This window comes from Bos mutus, chromosome 4, assembly GCF_027580195.1.
Source record: "Bos mutus isolate GX-2022 chromosome 4, NWIPB_WYAK_1.1, whole genome shotgun sequence".
In the NCBI taxonomy this organism is placed as follows: Eukaryota; Metazoa; Chordata; class Mammalia; order Artiodactyla; family Bovidae; genus Bos; species Bos mutus.
Window position 1 is genome coordinate 112,662,166 of NC_091620.1, and position 26,710 is coordinate 112,688,875.

The 26,710-nt window shown below is 40.7% G+C and overlaps 1 protein-coding gene across 7 annotated transcripts in view; it reads right to left on the bottom strand.

Annotated features, from left to right (window-relative positions):
* Positions 1-26,710, bottom strand: part of ZPBP (zona pellucida binding protein) — a 141,383-nt gene that overhangs the window by 84,833 nt on the left and 29,840 nt on the right. For all 7 annotated transcript variants that reach the window (XR_011463915.1, XM_070368833.1, XM_070368829.1 and 4 more), the window contains one exon: positions 12,869-13,087. Coding sequence is in view for 6 of the 7 variants with exons in the window: in XM_070368833.1 (XP_070224934.1) it covers positions 12,869-13,087 (219 nt within the window). In the remaining variant the exon portion in view is untranslated. The remainder of the gene's footprint in view (positions 1-12,868; positions 13,088-26,710) is intronic.

Here is a 26,710-nt window from a genome sequence, read left to right on the forward strand (position 1 = left end):
GGAAATAGAGGTTATTAATAAACAGTAATAACCCCAAATCGGATAACTGTAGTGGTGGATTCTAACAAAAGTCAGAAGAAGAATTGATACCAGTCCTCTCAAACATTTCTAAAAAGTTGAAGAGGAGCTAACACTTCTAAACTCATCTTTAAAGGCCAGCATTACCTGAACACAAAAAGCCAGACAGACACGGTAAGAACAGAAAACTACAGATCATAATCCTAATTAACAATGATGCAAAACTCGACAAAAGACTAACAAATCAATTCAAGTGCTTATTAACAGGATTAACCACGAGTAAGTTGGATTTATTGCCAGAATTCAAGAATGGGTCAACGTAAAAAAATTAATCATTGTTATATACCACATGAAGAGTGAAGGGGAAAATCCCATAGGAACATCTCATTTGACGCAGGAAAGGCATTTTACAAAGGTCAATATAATTTCATGAAGAAAAAGGTTAAAAAATACAGGAATAGGAGGAAAATAATAGAGCATAATAAAACCATATATGAAAATCCACAGCAAACATCATGTTGATGAGCAAAAGACTAAAAACCTCACCTCTACATTGAGGAACAAGCAACAAGGTGCACACTTGCCATTATATCTCAAGACACGAATGAAGTTCTAGCCAGTGTGTTGTGGCAAGAAAACAAAATAAGAAGTATCCAAACTGGAAAAGAGGTAGGAAAATTATTTCTATTCACAGATGATATGATCTCATATGTAGACATTTAAAGTTTCCAAAAATAAAACTGTAAGAACTAATAAATAAATGCAGCAAAGCTGTACAATACAAAGTCAACATGCAAATCAGTTGCATTTCTATACACTACAGTGAATACCCTTCTGGTGTTATTACAAATGAATCACTATTATATGTATAATAGCATCAAAAAGAATAAAATAAAATACTTGAATTAACTAAACCAAGGGGATGAAAGACTTATATCATGAAAAAACTACAAAGCATTGTTAAAAGTGAAAGAAAATATAAGTAAATACAAATGTATCCAATGTTCATAGATTGGAAAATATAATATTGCTAAAATGTCAATACCAGACAAAATCTATAGACTCAGTGCGATCAATATCAAAATTGCAACCACATTTTTTGCAGAAATAGAAAAACCCAATTTAAAATTCATGTGGAATCACAGGGGACTTCATATAGCCAAAACTCCTGAAGAAGACTAAAGCTAGAGATCACAATTCCTGATTTTCATAGTTCACTACAAAGCTGCAGTAACCAAAACAGTGTGTTATTGGCATAAAGACAGAAATACATACTAATGGAATAGACAAGACAGAAATAAGTTCTTACATAATTGGTCAAATGATTTTTGACAAAGTATCAAGACTATTCAATGGGAAAAGGATGGTCTTTTAATAAATGGTGCTGAGAAAACTGGATATCCACACGCAGAAGAATGATTTTGAATCCTTACCTAATAGCATATATACAAATTAACTCAAAATGGATCAAACGTCTAAATTTAAGAGCTAAAACTACAAAGTTCTTAGAAGAAAACTTATGGCAAAAGCTTAACTGGACTTGGCAATGGTTTCTTTGATATGCTATCAAGGGTACAAGCAAGAAAAGAAAAAATTAGACAAAAATTTGAAAAAAATTATGTGCATGAAAACACAATTTGTCAAAAGGCAACCTATAGAATGTGAGAAAATATTTGAAAATTGCATATCTGCTATGAGATAAAGATACAGAATATTTGGAGAATTCCTAAAACTCAATATCAAAAAAACAGTCAGATTTAAAAAATGGGCAATGAATGTGAATAGACATTTCCCCAAATATAAGATCTACAAATGGCCCATAAGCTCAGAAAAAGGTATTTAACAAAACCAATTACTAGGGAAATGCAAATCAAAACTATAATGAGACATTATTATCCATCAGGATGATTACGATGAAAACAAAAGAAAATAACAAGCTGTTAAGACGTGGTGAACTGGAACTCTTGTACACTGTTGGTGGGAATGTAAAATGGTGTAGCTACTGCAGAAAACAGTGCAGCAGTTCCTCAAGAAAAAAGTTATCATTATGACCTAGGAAATACACCACTGAGTATATACCCGAAAAAAGAACTGAATGTGGGGTCTCAAAGAGATACGTATACACCTGTAAGCAGCATTATCCACAACAGTAAACTGTGAAAACAACCCAAGTGGCCATTGGTGCATCCACGGAGAAGCAAAATGTTTATGTTATACGGAATGAAATATTATTAGATCTCAGAAAGGAAGGAAATCCTGCCATATGTTACAACATGGATGAAATTTGAGGACCTGTTGCTAAGTGAAATTAGCCAGAACAAAAAGAAAACTACGGTACGATTCCACTTACATGTGGATTTAGTTAAAATCACATAGATAAGAAACTAGAATGGTAGATGCTAGGGGATACAGTGATATTAGCAGCTTATTGTTTAACAGAAAGAGAATATCAGCTTTCTAAGATGAAAGTGTTTTGGAGACGAATAATGAAAACAAATAGGCATGAATGAATTTAGTACAATTTAACTATATACTGAAATGATCAAGATTAATTTTATGTTATATGTATTTTACCACAATAAGAAAAATGTAAAAAAATAAAAGAATTAAATCAGACTTCTCTTTGGAAACCATGCAAACAAGAAGAGAATAGTGTGAATGATTTTAAACACAGTATTGAAAGGGGAAAAAAAATGCCACCAAACTAAAATACTAAATTCCATGAAATTATTCTTTAAAACTGAAGTTAAAAACAAACACCTTCTCAGAAAAACAAAAAAATTGAATCTGTCACCAGAAACTCAGCCTTGCAAGAAACATTAAAAGAAGCTCTCATAAAGAAGAAAAATAATATGTACCTAAAACTCAGATCTTCCCTGGAGGTACAGTGCTTAAGACTCCATGCTTCCAACGTAGGGAGCGTGGGTTCAGTCTCTGCTCTGAGACGATTTCACAAGCCTTGGAGCAACTAAGCGCATGCACCACAACCACTGAGGCTGCACGCCACAACTACAGAAGCCCTGCATCAAGAGCCTGTGCTCTGCAACATGAGAAACCGCCACGATGAAAAGCCCATGCACTGCAATGGGAAGTAGCCCCTATGCTCCACAACTAGAGAAAGCCTGTGCACAGCAAAGAAGACCAAACTCAGCCAATAATAATAATAATAAATAGATAAAATACATAATATTTGAAAAAATAAAATATAGGAAGAGCATAAGAGAAGGAATAAAAGAAGGTAATATAAATATTTTTCTTATTTTTAATTGATTTCACAATAGCTTGTTCAAATAACAGTATGAATAAGATAACCCCATGAACAATATGAAAATACAAAATGATAGGATACTGAAAGAGGAACTCCCAGGTCAGTAGGTGCCCAATATGCTACTGGAGATCAGTGGAGAAATAACTACAGAAAGAAGGAAGGGATGGAGCCAAAGCAAAAAACAATACCCAGTTGTGGATGGGACTGGGGATGGAAGCAAGGTCCAGTGCTGTAAAGAGCAATATTCCACAGGAACCTGGAATGTCAGGTCCATGAATCAAAGCAAATTGGAAGAGGTCAAACAGGAGATGGCAAGAGTGAACATCGACATTCTAGGAATCAGTGAACTAAGACGGACTGGAATGGGTGAATTTAACTCAGATGACCATGATATCTATTACTGCAGGCAGGAATCTCTCAGAAGAAATGGGGTAGCCATCATGGTCAACAAAAGAGTCTAAAATCCAGTACTTGGATGCAATTTCAAAAACGACAGAATGATCTCTGTTCGTTTCAAAGGAAAACCATTCAATATCACAGTAATCCAAGTCTATGCCCCAACCAGTAACGCTGAACAAGCTGAACTTGAATGGTTCTATGAAGACCTACAAGACCTTTTAGAACTAACACCCAAAAAAGATGTACTTTTCATTATAGGGGGCTGGAATGCAAAAGTAGGAAGTCAAGAAACACATGGAGTAACAGGCAAATTTGGCACTGGAATATGGAATGAAGCAGGGCAAAGGCTAATAGAGTTTTGCCAAGAGAACATACTGGTCATAGCAAACACCCTCTTCCAACAACACAAGAGAAGACTCTACACATGGACATCACCAGGTGGTCAACACCAAAATCAGATTGATTATATTCTTTGCAGCCAAAGATAGAGAAGTTCTATACAGTCAGCAAAAACAAGACCAGGAGCTGACTGTGGTTCAGATCATGAACTCCTTATTGCTAAATTCAGACTTAAATTGAAGAAAGTAGGGAAAACCACTAGACCATTCAGGTATGACCTAAATCAAATCCTAGATCGGATAGATAGAGTGCCTGATGAACTATGAACGGAGGTTCGTGACATTGTACAGGAGACAGGGATCAAGACCATTCCCATGGAAAAGAAATGCAAAAAAGCAAAATGGCTGTCTGGGGAGGCCTTATAAATGGCTGTGAAAAGAAGAGAAGTGAAGAGCAAAGGAGAAAAGGAAAGATATAAGCATCTGAATGCAGAGTTACAAAGAACAGCAAAGAGAGATAAGAAAGCCTTCCTCAGTGATCAATACAAAAAAATAGAGGAAAACAACAGAATGGGAAAGACTAGGGATCTCTTCAAGAAAATTAGAGATACCAAAGGAACATTTCATGCAAAGATGGGCTTGATAAAGGACAGAAATGGTATGGACCTAACAGAAGCAGAAGATATTAAGAAGAGGTGGCATGAATACGCAGAAGAACTGTACAAAAAAGATCTTCATGACCCAGATAATCATGATGGTGTGATCACTCACCTAGAGCCAGATATCCTGGAATGTGAAGGCAAGTGGGCCTTAGAAAGCATCACTACGAACAAAGCCGGTAGAGGTGATGGAATTCCAGTTGAGCTATTTCAAATCCTGAAAGATGATGCTGTGAAAGTGTTGCACTCAATATGCCAGCAAATTTGGAAAACTCAGCAGTGGCCACAGGACTGGAAAAGGTCAGTTTTCATTCCAATCCCAAAATAGGCAATGCCAAAGAATGCTCAAACTACCACGCGCAATTGCACTCATCTCACACGCTAGTAAAGTAATGCTTAAAATTCTCAAAGCCAGGCTTCAGCAATACATGAACTGTGAACTTCCCGATGTTCAAGTTGGTTTTAGAAAAGGCAGAGGAACCAGAGATCAAATGGCCAACATCAGCTGAATCATGGAAAAAGCAAGAGAGTTCCAGAAAAACATCTATTTCTGCTTTATTGACTATGCCAAAGCCTTTGACTGTGTGGATCACAGTAAACTGTGGAAAATTCTGAAAGAAATGGGAATACCAGACCACCTGACCTGCCTCTTGAGAAATCTGTATGCAGGTCAAGAAGCAACAGTTAGAACTGGACATGGAACAACAGACTGGTTCCAAATAGGAAAGGGAGTACCTCAAGGCTGTATATTGTCACCCTGCTTATTTAACTTATATGCAGAGTACATCATGAGAAACGCTGGACTGGAAGAAGCACAAGCTGGAATCAAGATTGCTGGGAGAAATACCAATAACCTCAGATATGCAGATGACACCACCCTTATGGCAGAATGTGAAGAGGAACTAAAAAGCCTCTTGATGAAAGTGAAAGAGGAGAGTGAAACACTTGGCTTAAACACTGGTTCAACATTCAGAAAACGAAGATCATAGCATCTGGTCCCATCACTTCATGGGAAATAGATGGGGAAATAATGGAAACAGTGTCAGACTTTATTTGGGGGGGGGGCTCCAAAATCACTGCAGATGGTGACTGCAGCCATGAAATTAAAAGACGCTTACTCCTTGGAAGGAAAGTGATGAGCAACCTAGATAGCATATTCAAAAGCATAGACATTACTTTGCCAACAAAGGTCCGTCTAGTCATGGCTATGGTTTTTCCAGTAGTCATGTACAGATGTGAGAGTTGGACTGTGAAGAAAGCTGAGCGCCAAAGAATTGATGCTTTTGAACTGTGGTGTTGGAGAAGACTCTTGAGAGTCCCTTTGGACTGCAAGGAGATCCAACCAGTTCATCCTAAAGGAAATCAGTCCTGGGTGTTCATTGGAAGGACTGATGCTGAAGCTGAAATGCCAATACTGTGGCCACCTCATGCGAAGAGTTGACTCACTGGAAAAGACCCTGATGCTGGGAAAGATTATGGGTAGGAGGAAAAAGAGACAACAGAGGATGAGATGGCTGGATGGCATCACTGACTCGATGGACATGAGTTTGGGTAAACTCTGAGAGTTGGTGATGGATAGGGAGGCCTGGCATGCTGCAATTCATGGGGTCGCAAAGAGTCGGACACAACTGAGCGACTGATCTGATCTGATACAAAGGGAAATTGACTGTAACACAATAATACTAGATGACTTTAACACACCCTACTCACACCAATGGACAGATAATCCAGATAGAAAATTAAAAAGAAATACAAGCCTTAAATGACACATTGGACCAGGTGGACCTAATTGATATCTCCAGGATATTTCATCCAAAAACAATGGAATTCATTTTTTTCTCAAGTGTACATGGAACCCAGGATAGATCACATCTTAGGTTAGTAATCAACCCTTGGTAAATTAAAAAAAAAAAAAAAAAATTGATTCAGGCATTTTTTCTGAGCACAATGCTATAAAATTAGATATGAAATACAAGAAGAGAACTGTGAAAATACAAACACAGGAGGCTAAATAAAATGCTTCTGAATAACCAAGAGATCACTGAAGAAATCAAAGAGAAAAAAAAAAAAAAAAAAAACCTAGAAACAAATGACAATGAAAACACAGCTCAAAACCTACGGGATGTAAATGCTAAGAAGGAAGTTAATAGCAATAGAAGCCTACCTCAAGAAACAAGAAAAACATCAAACAAACAACTTAATCTTACCCCTAAAGCAATTAGAAAAAGAAGTTTTAAATATCTCTAAGTTAGAAGAAGGAAAGAAATCATAAAGAGCAGAGCAGAAAAGAATGAAAAAGACAATAGCAAAGATCAATAAAACTAAAAGCTGGTTCTTTGAGAAGATAAACAAAATTTACAAACCATTAGACAGACTCATCAAGAAAAAGGGAAAAGACTCAAATCAACAAAATTTAAAATGAAAAAGGGAAAGTTATGACAATGAAGAAATATAAAGAATCTTAACAGACTATTACACACAATAATTTACCAAGAAAATGGACAACCTGGAAGAAATGGACAAATTCTTTACAGTACAACCTTCCAAGACTGAACTAGGAAGAAACAAAATATGAGCAGAGCAATCACAACCACTGAAATCAAAACTGTGGTGAAAAATCTTCCAACAAACAAAAGCCCAGGGCCAAATGGCTTCACAAATGAATTCTACCAAACATTTAAAGAACTAACACCTATCCTGCTCAAACTCTTCCAGAAAATTGCAGAGAAAGGAAAACTAGCAAGGTCATTCTACATGGCCACCATCACCCTGATACCAAAACCAGACAAAGATGATACCACAGAAAAGAAAATTACAGGTCAATATTACTGATGAACATACACACAAAAGTCCTCAACAAAATTCTAGCAGACTCCAAAAACACATTAAAAAGATCACACACCATGATCAAGTGGAGTTTATCCCAGGCATGGAAGGATTCCTCAAAGCAATCTACAGATTCAATGCAATCTCTATATAACTAGCAATGGCATTTTTCACAGAAGTAAAACAAAAAAATTCCACAATTTGTATGGATATACAAAAAGACCCAAAGAGTCAAAGCAATTCTGAGAAAGAAAAATAGCTGGAGGAATCACTCTTCCTGACTTCAGACTATATTACAAAGCGACAGTCATCAATATAGTATGGTACTGGCACAAAAACGGAAATATAGACCAATGGAACAAGATAGAAAGCCCAAAGTTAAACCCATGCACCTATGGGCACCCTATCTTTGACAAAGGAGGCGAGAATATACAATGGAGAAAAGACAGGCTCTTCAATAAGTGGTTCTGGGAAAACTGGACAGCTACATGTAAAAGAATGCCATTAGAATGCTTCCTAACATCATACACAAAAATAAACTCTGAATGGATTAGACTTAAATGTAAAGACAGAAAGTGTAAAGCTCTATAGAGGAAAACTTAGGCAATACCTCTTTGACATAAATCACAGCAAGATCTTCTTTGACCCACCTCCTAGAGTAATGGAAATAAAAACAAAAATAAACAAATGGGATCTAATTAAATTTAAAAGCTTTTGCACAGCAAAGGAAACAATAAACAAAAGGAAAATATAACTCCCATAATGGTAAAAAATAATTGCAAATGAAGCAATTGACAAAGGATTAATCTCAAGATATTATAAGCAACTCATACAGCTCAATATGAGAAAAACAAACAGTCAATGAAAAAATGGGCAGAAGACCAAAACAGACATTTCTCCAAAGATAATATGCAGATGGACAAAAACGTATGAAAAGGTACTCAACACTGCTCATTATTAGAAAAATGCAAATCATAACTACAATGACTTTAGTACCTCATACCAGTCAGAATGGCCATCATCAAAAAAATCTACAAACAGTAAATGCTGGAGAAGATGTGGAGAAAAGGGAACCCGACTGCACTGTTGGTGGGAATGTAAATCGGTACAGTCACTATGGAGAGCGATATGGAGATTTCTTAGCAAACTAGGAATAAAACTACTGTATGACCCAGCAATCCCAGTACTGGGTATATACCTTGAGATAACAAAAATTCAAAATGACATATGTACCCCAACATTCACTGCAGCACATAATACCAGGACATGGAAGCAACCTAGATGTCCATCAATAGGTGAATGAATAAAGAAGTTGTACTACATGTATACAATGGAATATTAGCCATAAAAAGGAACAATTTGAGTCAGATATAGTGAGGTGGGTGAAACTAGAGCCTGTTATAGTGTCAGAAAGGGAAAAACAAGTATAATTTATTAATGCACATATATAGAATCTAGAAAAATAGTAGAAATGAACCTATTTAGAGGAGAAAGAGAGATACAGACGTAGAGAATGGACTGGTGGACAAATTGAGAAAGTAGCACTGACATGTTCATCAGATTTTCCAGGCAAGAATACTGGAGTGGGCTGCCATTTCCTTCTCCAGCTCATCTTCCCAACACAAGAATCAAACCCGTGCTCTTGTGTCTCCTGCACTGGCAGGTGGATTTTTTACCACTGAGCCACCAGGGAAGTTCCCATATGTACACTATCACCTGAACTAACACCCAAAAAAGATGTGCTTTTCATTATAGGGGACTGGAATGCAAAAGTAGGAAGTCAAGAAACACCTGGAGTAACAGGCAAATTTGGTCTTGGAATACGGAATGAAGCAGGGCAAAGACTAATAGAGTTTTGCCAAGAAAATGCATTGGTCATAACAACACCCTCTTCCAACAACACAAAAGAAGACTCTATACATGGACATCACCAAATGGTCAACACCGACGTCAGACTGATTATATTCTTTGCAGCCAAAGATGGAGAAGCTCTATATAGTCAGCAAAAACAAGACCAGGAGCTGACTGTGGCTCAGACCATCAACTCCTTATTGCCAAATTCAGACTTAAATTGAAGAAAGTAGGGAAAACCACTAGACCATTCAGGTATGACCTAAATCAAATCCCTTATGATTATACAGTGGAAGTGAGAAATAGACTTAAGGGCCTAGATCTGATAGATAGAGTGCCTGATGAACTATGGAATGAAGTTCGTGACACTGTACAGGAGACAGGGATCAAGACCATCCCCATAGAAAAGAAATGCAAAAAAGCAAAATGGCTGTCTGGGGAGGCCTTACAAATAGCTGTGAAAAGAAGAGAAGCAAAAAGCAAAGGAGAAGAGGAAAGATATAAGCATCTAAATGCAGAGTTCCAAAGAATAGCAAGAAGAGATAAGAAAGCCTTCTTCAGCGATCAATGCAAAGAAATAGAGGAAAACAACAGAATGGGAAAGACTAGGGATCTCGTCAAGAAAATAAGAGATACAAAAGGAACATTTCATGCAAAGATGAGCTCGATAAAGGACAGAAAAGGTATGGACCTGACAGAAAAGGTATGGACCTAACAGAAGCAGAAGATATTAAGAAGAGATGGCAAGAATACACAGAAGAACTGTACAAAAAAGATCTTCATGACCCAGATAATCACGATGGTGTGATCACTGACCTAGAGCCAGACATCCTGGAATGAGAAGTCAAGTGGGCCTTAGAAAGCGTCACTACGAACAAAGCTAGTGGAGGTGATGGAACTCCAGTTGAGCTATTCCAAATCCTGAAAGATGATGCTGTGAAAGTGCTGCACTCAACATGCCAGCAAATTTGGAAAACTCAGCAGTGGCCATAGGACTGGAAAAGGTCAGTTTTCATTCCAATCCCAAAGAAAGGCAATGCCAAAGAATGCTCAAACTACTGCACAATTGCGCTCATCTCACACGCTAGTAAAGTAATACTCAAAATTCTCCAAGCCAGGCTTCAGCAATATGTGAACCGTGAACTTCCTGATGTTTAAGCTGGTTTTAGAAAAGGCAGAGGAACCAGAGATCAAATGGCCAACATCCGCTGAATCATGGAAAAAGCAAGAGAGTTCCAGAAAAACATCTATTTCTGCTTTATTGACTATGCCAAAGCCTTTGACTGTGTGGATCACAATAAACTGTGGGAAATTCTGAAAGAGATGGGAATACCAGACCACCTGACCTGCCTCTTGAGAAATTTGTATGCAGGTCAGGAAGCAACAGTTAGAACTGGACATGGAACAAGAGACTGGTTCCAAATAGGAAAAGGAGTTTGTCAAGGCTGTATATTGTCACCCTGTTTATTTAACTTATATGCAGAGTACATCATGAGAAACACTGGACTGGAACAAACACAAGCTGGAATCAAGATTGCCGGAGAAATATCAATAACCTCAGATATGCAGATGACACCACCCTTATGGCAGAAAGTGAAGAGGAACTCAAAAGCCTCTTGATGAAAGTGAAAGTGGAGAGTGAAAAAGTTGGCTTAAAGCTCAACATTCAGAAAATGAAGATCATGGCATCCGGTCCCATCACTTCATGGGAAATAGATGGGAAACAGTGTCAGACTTTATTTTTCTGGTCTCCAAAATCACTACAGATGGTGCCTGCAGCCATGAAATTAAAAGACGCTTACTCCTTGGAAGGAAAATTATGACCAACCTAGATAGCATATTCAAAAGCAGAGACATTACTTTGACAACAAAGGTCCATCTAGTCAAGGCTATGGTTTTTCCTGTAGTCACGTGTATGGATGTGAGAGTTGGACTGTGAAGAAGGCTGAGCGTCAAAGAATTGATGCTTTTGAAATGTGGTGTTGGAGAAGACTCTTGAGAGTCCCTTGGACTGCAAGGAGATCCAACCAGTCCATTCTGAAGGAGATCAGTCCTGGGTTTCTTTGGAAGGAATGATGCTAAAGCTGAAACTCCAATACTCTGGCCACCTCAAGCGAAGAGTTGACTCATTGGAAAAGACTCTGATGCTGGGAGGGATTGGGGGCAGGAGGAGAAGGGGACGACACAGGATGAGATGGCTGGATGGCATCACTGACTCGATGGATGTGAGTCTGAGGAACTCCAGAAGTTGGTGATGGACAGGGAGGCCTGGCGTGCTGCTATTCATGGGGTCGCAAAGAGTCAGACACAACTGAGGACTGATCTGATCTGATCTGTAAAACAGGTAACTAGCAGCAAGCTAAAAAGGGAGCCTAGTCCGGCACTTGGTGATGACCTAGAGTGCTGGAATGGAAGGGAGGCGCAAGAGGGAGGGGAGATATACATACATACATATATGTGTGTGTGTGTGTGTGTGTGTGTGTGTGTGTGTGTTGTATTACGGCTGATTTACGTTGGTGTACCGTAGAGACCACCACAACATTATAAAGAAATTATCCTCCAATTAAAAATATAAAAATAAGTATTAAATACCTACTGATAGCATTTATTAAACACACCAGGTACAAATACCCCATAACTCTCATAAATGCTAACAGTGGGTCTGTGATGAGCTAAGGAAAGCATCTTTCATAATTCATCTTTCATAGTTTGCCTCAGACACTGGAAAACAACTCTCCAAGTTTTTCGGCAGAAGAAAAAATGAGTAAAGAAGACAAAAGATTGGAAAATGGTGTTGAGCCCAACTTACTCTTTTCCCTGAAAGCCTCACATCTCTCACTCATATCTAATCATTCAATTCTAGATGTACCAAGAAAAGGCAAAGGGAATATCAGAGAAATGGTAAGTGCAATCAAACACCGAAAATAGATGAATCAAGGACGGAGAGTAAAGAAGAAAGAAAGGAAACAGCAAACAGCACACTGAGATTGCCACCGGGCCTCATTAAAAACATATGCATGGCTATTCCTAAATGCTAACTCATAAACAGGCCCTTTATAAACCTAAGGCCTCAGATATGAAGTCCAATTCTTGGTTTTCCAGAAAATATTGGGCTTTTACTCTGCACTATTAGGAAAAACACACTAAGTTGTTAGAACGGTCTCTCTGGTCTACACTATTAACCTATTTATTATATAATTATATGGTTTTACAAATTACATCTTGGGAGCTAAATACCATGATAGACATTCTTTATATTAAATTCTATTCTGTAGTAAATTATGATAGTAATGTTTAAATTATTTGGGAATCCAAACTTTTCATTAAGTACATGAATTAACAGAAATTTATTTGAGGGCTATTAGAACTAAGATGTGAAAGTAAAGAATACTGAAACATTCAGATCTATAGTATTTACATTCTAAAAACGCTTCTGGTAATTTACAACACAGCTCTAGAATTAGTTCACATTCTAACTTCGTTTTCCTTAAAGAATTGTGTATACTTACCTGAAAATGTAAAAAACAATTCATTTTGCAAACCAGCTCTTTGCATTTTAACACGATGACATTCAGACTTAAGTAAGGAAACTTCACATGAAAGGTCAAGAACAAGTTTGCTTAAAATCTGAAGAAGTTTCTTCTCAAAAGAAATATTATAGATACTGTTGCAGGGAGCTGCATGATATCGAGCTGTGAACTGGTAATAATAATGCGGCTCACGATAAGCTGCAAAAAATTAAACAGAGAACACGGTGACGGTTATTTAAGGAATTCAAATACATCTCAACTCTTCAAGACAAATTATTATTTTGAAAAAGTTCATAATACAGTTAAGCCTTGAACAACACAACACAGGGTGAGGAATGCCAACACCCCGCCTGCCAGTCACAGTTGAAAATCCACGTGTAATTTATAGTCAGTCCTCCTTACCTGTTTCTCTGTATCCTGGGCTCTGCATCCCAGGATGTGGATCATGTTTGCTGCTGAAAGTATCCATGTATGATTGGACCCACACAGTTCAAACCCATGTTGTTCAAATGTCAACTGTGTATGTTTTTATATATAGCTGTATATACATATTATTTTTAATTTAACAAATACTCATCTAGCAGTTACAAGTGACTTACAGGTACTATTAGAGGCCCTTTACAAACAGTAATTCATTTAAATCTCTTTAATTTATTAATATTGGATAATCTTTACATCCATCATGAGGAAACTGAGGGAGGCAGGGATTACATCACATGACTAATGTCTATGCTATGAAAACTGAGACTCCAGCTCTGGACCCTGGCCCAGAGGCTACACCCTTTACCACCATGTCTTGATGCCTCAAACTCAGAAGGGAAACTTCTATAAGTTCAAATATTTATTTTGGAAGAAATTAGTCATTTAACAATAGGTAAAAAAAAAAAAAAAAAGCATGCTTCTAACATATCTACAAGCTATATTGAGTTCAACTGTTGTTTTGTCGCTAAGTCATGTCTTTTGCAATCCTATGGACTTAGCCCAGCAGGCTTCTCTGTCCATTGGATTTCCCAGGCAAGGATGCTGAAGTGGTTACCATTTCCTTCTCTAAGGGATTTTACCGATCCAGGGGTGGAATCTGTGTCTGCTGCTTGGCAGGCTAATCCTTTACCTCTGAGCCACCAGGGAAGTCCCTTGAGTTTAATTATAACATCTGAAACTGAGAATGCCTTTTTTTCCCCTATAAATTTCAAAATCTCACTGAAATGATACAAGAAATATAAAAATGATAAGAAATCTACAATACTAAAAATCAGAAAAGTTTACTTTCCAAGACAGGGAGCTCTGTTGCTATTTTTGCTAATAAGGGGCCTGTTCCCGGCTCTCAGGCCACGGCAACACTCACCACCAGCACTGAGATGAGAGCCACCACCGTTCACTTTCCTACCTGTTCATTTGAGCCAAAGTTAAATGCAGAGATTGAGTACTGCCAGGCTTTGTCTTCAAGGCTGACATCAGACAGCTTATAATTAGTGAGAAAACTACCAGTTTAATTTACAATCATGAATGAAAACCAGACTTTCCTAACCAAATCTGGGGAAATACAGGAGCATTAAAGAAAAATATGAAAATGAAAAAACAAGGGAAAATAACATAAAAGAAATTAATGTTGGAATCATTTGTAAATATGTAAAATTCTAACTAGTAAATATAAAAAACATATCCATAAAACTACTATAAAGCTACTGTAGAAGAGAGGAGATGGTAAATATGAAAATAATTCTGGAAAAATTTTTAAATACAAATACTGAAAATTTTAAAAGCAACTGCATACATGAAAATGAGGTTAAAAATATAATTATATGTTTGTAAATGAAGTAATGGAATTCTTGTGTAGTGCAGAGCAAAATTAGAAGAGCAAAATAAGGGAAAAGGAAGAGAGATCCTAGATATACAATGTCAAATGGAAGGAGTTCCAGGAAAGGACAGAGAAGACAGAGAAGAAATTAATCAGGGATAAAAAGGGACAATGCTCTGTAAGCTAAAGGAAGATTTGTGTCCCCACACCAAAAAGGTCCATGAAACTATGAATAAGAAAACTGAAAATGTCACATTTCTACATAAATCTTAAAAACTTATCACGCATTCACTGACACATACATCGCTGCCACTGCTAAGTCGCTTCAGTTGTGTCCGACTCTGTGCGACCCCATAGACGGCAGCCTACCAGGCTCCCCTGTCTCTGGGATTCTCCAGGTAAGAACACTGGAGTGGGTTGCCATTTCCTTCTTCAATGCATAAAAGTGAAAAGTGAAAGTGAGGCTGCTCAGTCATGCCGACTCTTAGCGACCCCATGGACTGCAGCCCACCAGGCTCCTCCGTCCATGGGATTTTCTAGGCCAGAGTATTGGAGTGGGTTGCCATTGCCTTCTCCGATACATACATTACCATATGATAAATAATTGATTTATAATGATTGTATCATGACTGATCACATCAAAGCCATGTGATGTGATACAAGCACCAATAGAAGAGTGAACCTCAAAAAAAAAAAAAAAAAAAGTGAATCTCACTAGATGAAGCTGGAAGCTGGGGCAAGACTCACCACAAGGACTGCAAACAGAGCAAGTGTCCCCTATTCATGGACCAAAAAGGAACTCTCTTTTCTTTCAAGAATTCTGGCATATATCATGTTACTGCCTTCCATAGAAAGAAGCCTGAATATAAGCCACAATACTTCCAAAATGCTCTCAAAAACTGTGTCAAGAGTATCCTCTTCTGAAGAGTGCGCCTTAACTTTGGGAGAAGTACACATTAACACACACAGCAATTCAGGATCCACGTGTAGGTGTCAAAGAGTTATTAACAAGTTGTATAAAAGAGAACACCGCAGGCTGCCTACAGGACTGGCCCTTGGCTGGTAAACATTTCCTACCTAAACAGGCGTTGTTCCCCACGTGATAAAACTGGTTCTCACTCGAGGAAGTAAACCCTGCGCCTCTGAAGTCTGGGACTTTTGTTGTCAGCCTCTATGACTAGCTCCTAATCAATGCTTGGGTACTGGGTCGGCACACAGGCTACTGGATTCTCACCACTAAATAAGCGAGAGTTTCAATGTGGCCTCACACTGGAAGGACTGAGCACAGGAGGCCTCAACGGGACTCCTCCGGGTTCAGTCCATGCCAATCCCCATGCTGCTCCTACTGTATATTCCTCGCCTTAGCCACCAATATAACTCCAAGTCCTTGCAGTGAACCCTTGCAACAATTCACAAAATCAAACCCTCGTGCAAAAATCAGAGGCTTTAAAAGACAATAGATATATATGGCTCTAGAAAAATAAAAATGATAAAAAATGACAGGAAAAATCTACAGAAGCTGTTCTCAAAAGTTTTGGTTTTGATCCCTTTACATCCATTCTTAAAAATCCCTAAGAATCCATCAAAGAACTTTTATGTAGGATGTAGCTACCAATATTTAAATTACTAGATATTCAAACTGAAAAACTTTAAAAATGTTTATTAATCAAATTTAAGATAGTAAAACTCATCAGGCAGTAATATTTAAAAACCCTTTTAGGCACAATAACATTCTTCAAAAAGAATCAGTGAGAAGAGCAGTATTGTTTTATACGTTGAAAAGCTGTTTAATGCCTGGTTTAAGAGAAGTTAGCTGGATTTGTACACTGGCTTGTGCATTCAATGACATGTGACATGCTGGTTTATTGCCTCATAAAAATATGTAGTTGGTTGGCAAGAAACATTTTAACAGCTTTTTGGGTAATTGTGGATTACTCCACAATAGTTTACCCACTATAACTGCAAATCTCAACACAGCTAAATCAGTAAATAATATCAGTATAATTATAAAATAGTTTTCACCTTATTGACCCACTGAAAGGGACTCAGGACTCCCAGGAGTCCCTAGACCACTATAGAAAAATTACTCATATATACATTCAGAGTTAGAGTACTTGAACTTACTAGAAATTGGTAAGAACACAACTTAGAAAACCAGGTAAAAAACAGAAATAGAACACCTCAGAAGGAATAATAAACACAGAATATGATGCTCAGAGATACTAGTACTAAGGAAACTGCAATCATGACAATGGCATAGCATTTTATACTCACTATACAAATTAAAGAGCAATAACACCTATTTTTGTGAAGGATATGGATACAAACAAGTTTTCACACATATTATGAAAATTTAAAAACAAAATTAAGAAATGTATCTCAAAGTATTAAAGTAGTAAATAAGAATAGGAAATTACAGAACAAAGTCCAGCAGACATGACTAAACAATAAGTGGAGATTTTAGAGGCAAAGATACAACTGGAAATACTGGAGGTGGAAAATACGGTCACTGAAACAGAAAAACAAATGGCACCAAAGTTAAAACATTAAGTGAACAGACTAGCTGAACTGCAGACATAACATCCTTGAAGAATAGTTTGACAAATCGCATAAAGATACCTAAAACACAGGGCTATAAAAATTTAAAGATCTGCATATATTGATACTATACAAGCCAAAAATATGGACGATAAATTGAGAAACCCTAATAAATATGTACGTGAACCACGAACTTCCAGATGTTCAAGCTGGTTTTAGAAAAGGCAGAGGAACCAGAGATCAAATGGCCAACATCCACTGGATCATCGAAAAAGCAAGAGTTCCAGGAAAACATGTATTTCTGCTTTATTGATTACACCAAAGCCTTTGACTGTGTGCATCACAATAAACTATGGGAAATTCTGAAAGAGATGGGAATACCAGATCACCTGACCTGTCTCTTGAGAAACCTATATGCAGGTCAGGAAGCAACAGTTAGAACTGGACATGGAACAACAGACTGGTTCCAAATAGGAAAAGGAGTACGTCAAGACTGTATATTGTCACTCTGCTTATTTAACTTATATGCAGAGTACATCATGAGAAACGCTGGACTGGAAGAAACACAAGCTGGAATCAAGATTGCCGGGAGAAATATCAATAACCTCAGATATGCAGATGACACCACCCTTATGGCAGAAAGTGAAGAGGAACTAAAAAGCCTCTTGTTGAAAGTGAAAGAGCAGAGTGAAAACGTTGGCTTAAAGCTCAACATTCAGAAAACGAAGATCATGCCATCTGGTCCCATCACTTCATGGGAAATAGATGGGGAAATAGTGGAAACAGTGACTGACTTTATTTTTCTGGGCTCCAAAATCACTGCAGATGGTGACTGCAGCCATGACATTAAAAGACGCTTACTCCTTGGAAGGAAAGTTATGACCAACCTAGATAGCATATTCAAAAGCAGAGACATTGCTTTGCCAGCAAAGGTCCGTCTAGTCAAGGCTATGGTTTTTCCAGTGGTCATGTATGGATGTGAGAGTTGGACTGTGAAGAAAGCTGAGTGCCGAAGAATTGATGCTTTTGAACTGTGGTGTTGGAAAAAACTCTTGAGAGTCCCTTGGACTGCAAGGAGATCCAACCAGTCCATTCTAAAAGAGATCAGTCCTGGGTGTTCTTTGGAAGGAATGATGCTAAAGTTGAAACTCCAGTACTTTGGCCACCTCATGCAAAGAGCTGACTCATTGGAAAAGACCCTGATGCTGGGAGGGATTGGGGGCAGGAGGAGAAGGGGACGACAGAGGATGAGATGGCTGGATGGCATCACCGACTCGATGGACGTGAGTTTGACCTGGTGTGCTGCAATTCATGGGGTCGAAAGAGTCAGACACGACTGAGTGACTGAACTGAACTGAATAAATATGTTTAATTAGTATTCCAGAAATAAAAATAGTCAAAGGGCAAGATTTTTAGAGATTCCAAAGGAGTCAACAAATTTAAATATTAATTATGTAAACCACATTCTCTGACACATTGAATTAAAAGTAAAATCAACAATTAAAATCCCTCAGACATTTCTAGGGGACTTCTCTGATGGTCCAGTGGTTAAGATCCCACCTTGCAATGCAAAAAAATGGGTTTGATCCTGGTCAGGAAACTAAGATCCCCATGCCTAGGAGCAACTAAGCTCTCATGACACAACTACTGAGCCCATGTACCATAAGTAGACAGCCCATGCCCCACAACCAGAGAGCCCACACACCACAACTAGAGTCCATGCCCCACAACCAGATAGCCCACACACCACAACTAGAGAGCCCACACACCACAAATAAAGTCTATGCCCCACAACCAGAGAGTCCACACACCACAACTAGAGAGCCCACACACCACAACTAGAGAGCCCATGCCCCACAACTAGAGAGCCCACACACCACAACTAGAGAGCCCATGCCCCACAACTATAGAGCCCATGCCCCACAACCAGAGAGCCCACACATGACAACTAGAGAGCCCACACACCACAAATAGAGTCCATGAACCACAACCAGAGAGCCCACACACCACAACTAGAGAGCCCACACACCACAAATAGAGTCCATGCCCCACAACCAGAGAGCCCACATACCACAAATAGAGTCCATGCCCCAAACTAAGATTCCACACACGACAACTAGAGTCCATGCCCCACAACCAGAGAGCCCACGCACCACAACTAGAGTCCATGCCCCACAACCCGAGAGCCCATGCACAACAACTAGAGAGCCCACACACCACAACTAGAGTCCATGCCCCACAACTAGAGAGCCCACACACCACAACTAGAGTCCATGCCCCACAACTAGAGAGCCCACACACCACAACTAGAGTCCATGCCCCACAACCAGAGAGGCCACATACCACAACTAGAGAGCCCACGCACCACAACTAGAGTCCATGCCCCACAACCTGAGAGCCCATGCACAACAACTAGAGAGCCCACACACCACAACTAGAGAGCCCATGCTCCACCACCAGACAGCCCACACACGGCAACTAGAGAGCCCACGCACCACAACTAGAGTCCATGCCCCACAACTAGAGAACCCACGCACCACAAACAGTGAGCCCACACATCACAACTAGAGTCCATGAACCACAACTAGAGATTCCACAAATCACAACTATAGTCCTTGCCCCACAACTAGAGAGCCTACACACCACAACTAGAGAGTCCACGCACCACAACTAGACAGCCCATGCACCACAAACAGAGTCCATGCCCCACAACTAGAGATTCCATGCCCCACAACTAGAGAGCTCACACACCACAAATAGAGTCCATGCCCCACAACTAGAGAGCCCACGCACCACAATGAAAGATCCTGCATGACACAAAGACGATACCATGTGCCATAGCTAAGACCCTATGAAGCCAAAAAACCTCCTCAAGCATGTCTGAACAGAATACTCCAGCCCTGCCACATGCGTGCTCAGTCATGTCTGACTCTCTGCGACCCCTTATGGTCCAGCAGGTTCCTCTGACCATGGGATTTTCTTCGCAAGAATACTGGAGTGGGCTTCCACTTCCTCCTCCAGGGGACCTTCCCCATCTAGGAATCAAACCCGCATCTCCTACGTCTCCTGCATTGCAGGCAGAAGCTTTTAACTCCGAGCCACTGGGAAAGAAACAGAATAACACTAAACACTCTTACTGCAAGTCAGTAAGAACAGTGGGACTCTGTGGATCTGAACCCAGGTTCTTTCTCTCTTTCCACTTCTCAGCTCAACTGAGGGAAACCCAGATTGGTACAGATAAGAAAGGACAAGAAAAAGTCTTTCTTGTGCAGACCAGAGGTATCTGGTGCTACATGGAAGTTGCAGGTGAGGACAGCTGAGAGGTGAGGGCTCGCACCCTCCTCTGTCATCCCCACATTGTAAGATGGAGGCTCTAACCTGGCTACAGCAATTCTGAGAAAATTGGGAGCCCATCACCCTGATCTAGCTCATCGCATGAAGGCTCCACACCAGGAGAAACACACTGAAGAGCTCTGAGGCTGCTACTGCTACCCCTCCACCAAATACTAAGTTCCTAACGCAGTCAAAGTCACTCAGTCCTATCCGACTCTTGGTGATCCCATGGACTATACAGCCCATGAAATTCTCCAGGCCAGAATACTAGAGTGAGTAGCCTTTCCTTTTTCCAGGGGATCTTCCCAACCCAGGGGTTGAACCCAGGTCTCCTGCATTGCAGGTAGATTTTTTACCATCTTAGCCACAGAGGAAGTCCAAGAATACTGGAGTGGGTAGCCTATCCCTTCTCCAGAGGATCTTCCTGACCCAGGAATCAAACCAGGTCTTCTGCATTGCAGGCAGATTCTTTACCAACTACCAGGGAAGCCTAATGCAGGGTGTCACTCAAAGAGAAGAATGCCACTGTCCCCAGCCTCAGCTCCAGAGCTGCAGCTCAGAGTCTGTCAGGGATGAGAACACAAAGAGACCACAGAACAGAGAGTTCAGAATCTCTTCTCGAAGGAACTTTGTGATCAACTGTGGGGCACTTTCAGAAACACTGGCAGTATGGAGAAAGACAACCTGGAGAAGGTTTGTAGACTCATTGGAGATACAGGCTTAATGGCAGGTGGCCTAGTCTGTCAGAGAGCAACACTGGAAGAGTCAGATGGAAGGAACAGCCCTGAGGTCAGAACACATCTCAAAGAAGAACCTGGGGAACCCACATTTAATTGGATCAGTTTTGGAGGAATTTATGCCCCAGGGGATTGTTGAAAACAATAGATATGCACATTAAACTGAGAAAGGAATCCACAGGGCACAACCTTTAAAAGGATGACAAAGCCTGAGGTTATGACATAAACTGATTAGAAGCAAATAGGTTCAAGATGGTCAGGGAGTAAACTTCCACTAGACCTTGCGCCTCAGTACAGGCTCAGTGTGACACATCAGCAAGCTAAATAACACACCTACAGGCGCCATTGACAGTTCCAAACCATAAAGGTCAAAAGGTGGGCAATGGCCTAATTTAATTCCTGGAAATCCCCACCCCTTCCCCAAAATAGCTGGAATACTCCTCCCACTCATTAGCCTATGAAATTAGCCAGCCCTATAAAAAGTGATAATCCCCATACTCAGGTGTCTCCTGTCCTCCAAGATGGCCCATACTCTGTCTATGGAGTGTGTATCTCCCTGAATAAGCTTTCTTTCTCTTTACTATGGCTCTTTCTTGAATTCTGTCCTGCTAGAAGCCAAGAACCCATGCTTGGCAGCCATCCCAGGGACTCTAAGACCTGGGACCTGACAATCCTCTTGTGCGCCACTTTCTTTCCTTCAACATCTTTTCTGTTGCCCAAGAGGGGCCTCAAAGAGCATAATCTCCATCCACCTGTTGGGCTACAGCTCCCGCTCTGAAGGGTGACAGGGACTTGTCACAAGCCATGTAGATTCAAGTAGTCCCTTAGGTGGTAGCTGACGCTGCCTGCAGGATCTGGCAGAGACCAGTTATCTGGCTGTGAAGGAGCCCACAAGGCCAAGGGCCCTCGATCTTTTGCTTTCCTCTATTGTTCTATCTCTGTGAACTTGAGAAGATCCACAAGATGACCATTGGACATTCAAATAAAGACTGTGTCACACGCAACTGACAACTTGCTTGGCTGAGTTTCCCCTGTGGCTCCTCCCCTCCCTGCTCATCCTTCATCCCAGCCCCAGTTCCAGGATGCTGGAACTATGAGAGGGCCCAAACTGAGAAATTCCCTGAATCCTCCTCCAGATTTGTAGCCTGGCCCTCCCCGAATACTTTTGGGGCTTACAGCATCATTGCACCCCCAAGAGAATGTCGTGGGCAAGCACTTCCCTCCAGAGTCCTCCCTGCAATGAAGCTTGCAGCTGTGCACCTTCCTAGCCCCACTCAGTCTTCCTCCTTATTTCAACCCCATCATCAGTTGTGATACCAAGCCAGGTGTCATGCTCCTCTTAAGGGTCACATCTGGTAGGGCGCCCAGACACCCTTGAATAGAAGTATGGGTAAGCACTTATCTCATGGGGGTCACAGGCAGACTTTACCAACCCCTGAGAGGAGGTAGTGGGCTTACAAATGTCTCTTGGGAAGCATCATGACTGTACATCTTCCCTCCTGTCCTAGATTTCTCTTATATCCTCCTCTCTTGACCTCTTGGACTATCTATTGACCCCTGCTCCTGCTTGCTGGCTTTGCCGGCAGATTGGGTTTTGCCTCTTTTAATTCTATGAAGAGGTAGCTCTTCTCTGTCCTCCACTGTCTCCCAGAGTTTGCTCAATTGGTAGGAGACTGAGCAAACTCGGAGAGATAGTGGAGGTCACAGGAGTCTGGCATGCTACCATCCATGAGATCGCAAAGAATGGACATGACTTAGTGACTCAACAACAGCCCTCCTCAACATCACATGGACCACATCCTGAGGAGAGATACCCTTCAGTTCTATTTGTTTCTTTCAGTGATAAAGGTAATCTGTTCAGCTGGCTCAGGGAGGTCTCCTCCCTCTGTCTCTAACGGATCTAGGCCCTGGGATTCTGGTTGCTTCTTCCCCCACTGCCTTTTATTCCTTTTCTTAACTAATCCAAGGGGCCTCCTCAAGCTAACCAATGTGGCAGATTTCAGGCATTCACAGGGACCCCATTGTTGACACTGGGAAAATGCCAGGACAAATAACTACTGTCTGACAAGGATCAATCAGACCCCTGTCTTATCAAAATATCCCAACAAAAAACGGGGGCGACTACAAGCATCCTGAAGGACTCCCTGCTAGGATGCATATTAGCTAAATGGAGAAAATTTAGACAGGATGGTTTAAGGAAAAGAAATTAATTTTCTTTTGCAATACTGCATGATCCCAATACATACTAAGAAACCAAGAGATGCGGCCAAAAAAAAAAGTTGGATGACTGAATTACAATACCATCTTGCAGCTGGGCCTATTTTGTAAAAGGAAAGGAAAATGGCGGGGGGAGTAAGTCCCATCCATCCAAAGGTCCATGACGCTATTACAAAATCCAGGTCTAAAGAACTCCAGCCAGGTGTGCCTGGTTCACATCCCTTCAAAGTGCCTTCTTCCCCTTCAGGAGCTTGATGTTTCAGATGATCCCCTTATGACTTCACCTCCCTGAGATCCACAGCTGGGAAATCCTACTCCCCCCAATTCTGAGTGGGGACAGTCATCTAGACCATTTATCTGTAACTCCCATCTGGGGACCTGGAAACCCTGCTGCTGCTGCTGCTAAGTCGCTTCAGTCATGTCCAACTCTGTGCGACCCCACAGACGGCAGCCCATCAGGCTCCCCTGTCCCTGGGATTCTCCAGGCAAGAACGCTGGAGTGGGTTGCCATTTCCTTCTCCAATGCATGAAAGTGAAAAGTCAAAGTGAAACCCTAGACCCCCATAAATCAGCTCATGGATTTGGCCTTTGTAGTATTTAACAATAGAGATAGGGTTGAAAGGGCAAAAAGGATTCAAAAGTTAACAGCACAATTACCAGAGGCAGCCCTAACCCCTGCACCACCTCAGGGTTACCCACCCTTGTGAAAACCCATGGTGAGGACAAGAACCAGGAAGCCTGGATCAGAGCTTCTGTCTCACTGAGAAAATATCTGTTGTTTTAAGTGTGACCAATAGGGTCACTGGAAAAACAAATGCTGCCTGTATGGAAAAAATCCACTAGGACTCTGCTTGATATGAAAATGAGAAGGTCACTGGAAAAGGAACTGCCCTCAGTCCCAAAGGGGACCTGGGGCTACCAAACCAATGATGGTAAGAGGACCGAAGACTAATGGAGCCCAGGACTTTCCCTGGCTCCCAAAGGATACCTGATCATTTCTCCAGAGGAACCTCTGGTAATCTTTGATGTGGCAGGTAGGAAAGCCATTTTCTTCCTAAATATGGGGACTGTCTACTGTGTGCTAACTGATGTCCCTGGACACTTGTCTTCTCAATGTTGTATAACAGGGATGGACAGAAAGCCCAAACCAAGTAATCTACCCTTCCCGTCAACTGCTTGCTAGAAGGCTTTACCTTTGCACATCCATTTCTGCTCACATCCAAGTGCCCCATCTGCTTGTCGGGAGGGACTTGCTCACTAAATTCCAGAAAACAGCCCAAGCTGAAGATCCTTATGGAGATGGCAGCCACCAGGACAAACAATTGGTCTTGGCCAGAGGAATCTAACACAGTCTCAAACTAGAGGAGATCACCATTCCATCCTGTTAGATACAAAATGACACCTGCCAAGAGCACTGCCAGTGACTGAACAACTAGGATATCTGCCATCTGCCTCTGAGGAGACTGAACCTGTGCTGCAGCTGTTGACCTTCAACACCCCTGAAGGAGTTCAGGGTGGAGTGAGGCACTCTGTGCTCCAGGGAATCTGCTGGGACAGGGCTTTAGATAGTTAGATATTTTCAGGAACTGACCTCATGATCCCAATTCTTGCATCTCTTCATATCTAGAAAAGCACTAAATCCCTTCATGAGGACCTCAGCATCTCATGACTAGCAGAAAATCTTTTATAAATTGAGTGCTTAATTGTACTGAACTTCCCCTTCACCAAAATTTTATATATTGACCTTCCCCCACTGCCTCTTGGGAGCAGTCTCTCAGAGCTATTTGAGGTGCTGCCTCCTGGGATGCTATCCTCATTTTGCCCCAAATAAAACTTGACTCACTACTCTCAAGTTGCATATCTCTTTCAGTTGACAAGCCCATCTAAGCTGTAAAACTATGGGTGGCTGAACTGGTTCACAGTGCTAGAACTAAAGGTGGTTTTCTTCTCTGCACCCAGACTCCCATTATCTATTTACCTTTGAATGGACAAATCCAGACCCCATAGTGTCATGAATGGTTCCATCTGTGTGCTTAAAGAATTCAAGCAGAGGGTGCCAGTGGGAGAGGCTGTAGGCAAGCCTCCTCAGATCAAAGGTCTGAACACAAATATGCATGCTCATTCATGTCCAATTCTGCAACCCTATGGGCTGTCGCCCACCTGGCTCTTCTGTCCATGGAATTTTCCAGGCAAGAATACTGCCACTTCCACCTCTAGGGGATATTCCCAACTTGGGGATCCAACCCACATCTCCTGTGTCTCCCGCATTGCAGGCAGAAGATTTTTCACTATTTGAGCTATGTGGGAAGCTTCTTAAAGCCAGGGAGGATACCCAAAAGTATTTGAAAATAGAGTACCAAAATGGGAGGCCACTGATCCAACTAAGCTAACCATGTGTATGTGCATTGCTCAGTCGCTCAGTCGTGCCAACTCTTTTCGGCCCCATGGATTGTAGCCTGCCGGGCTCCTCTATCCATGCGATTCTCAAGGTAAGACTACTGCCCTGGGTAGTCATTCCCTTCTCCAGGGGATCTTCCTGGATAGAAATTTCAAAGAGGCCTTCTCCCCTAACCTACAGGAGGGAAAGTAAAACATCCAAACATAGGTAAATGGTTATATTAGTCCCTCAGTATCACTGAGAAGCCACCCAATCCTTTTTAAAAGGGGAAAAAAAAAACCAAAAACTTTCCTTGTTCTACAACTCTAGTCTTTACAGGACCAGAGGTGTAGCTCCAAAAATAATTCAAAACCCAGCAATATTTTTAGCACTCCCAAAACCTTCCACATCTATCTTAAGAGGCTTATAAGTACTAAACAAAGGGGAAACAAAGTTATCCTAGGAGGGATTTGCCTGTGCCTTTGAGATGCAAATATCCTACCTGGTTTTTCTCTAGAAACCTTTCTCTATGCCATCTTTTTTAAATGCAAATTTTGAAAAAGAGAGTAAGTAATTTGGAACTTGTCAAGGAAAAATACAAACTTTGAGCATCTTTCCCTAAATATTAGTGAAACGGATTTAGCCATCTAGAGAAGTGAGCTTGATTTGTTCCATCTGCTAGAAATCCAAATTTAAACCAAACTCTTGCAGACAGATGGGTTTTACATTGCTGTACCTGATTCATGGCTGAAATTTTGGAAGAGGAAATAAGAGGCCTCTGTGTTTGTGTCTTAATTCACAAAAGAAGCTATATTTAATTG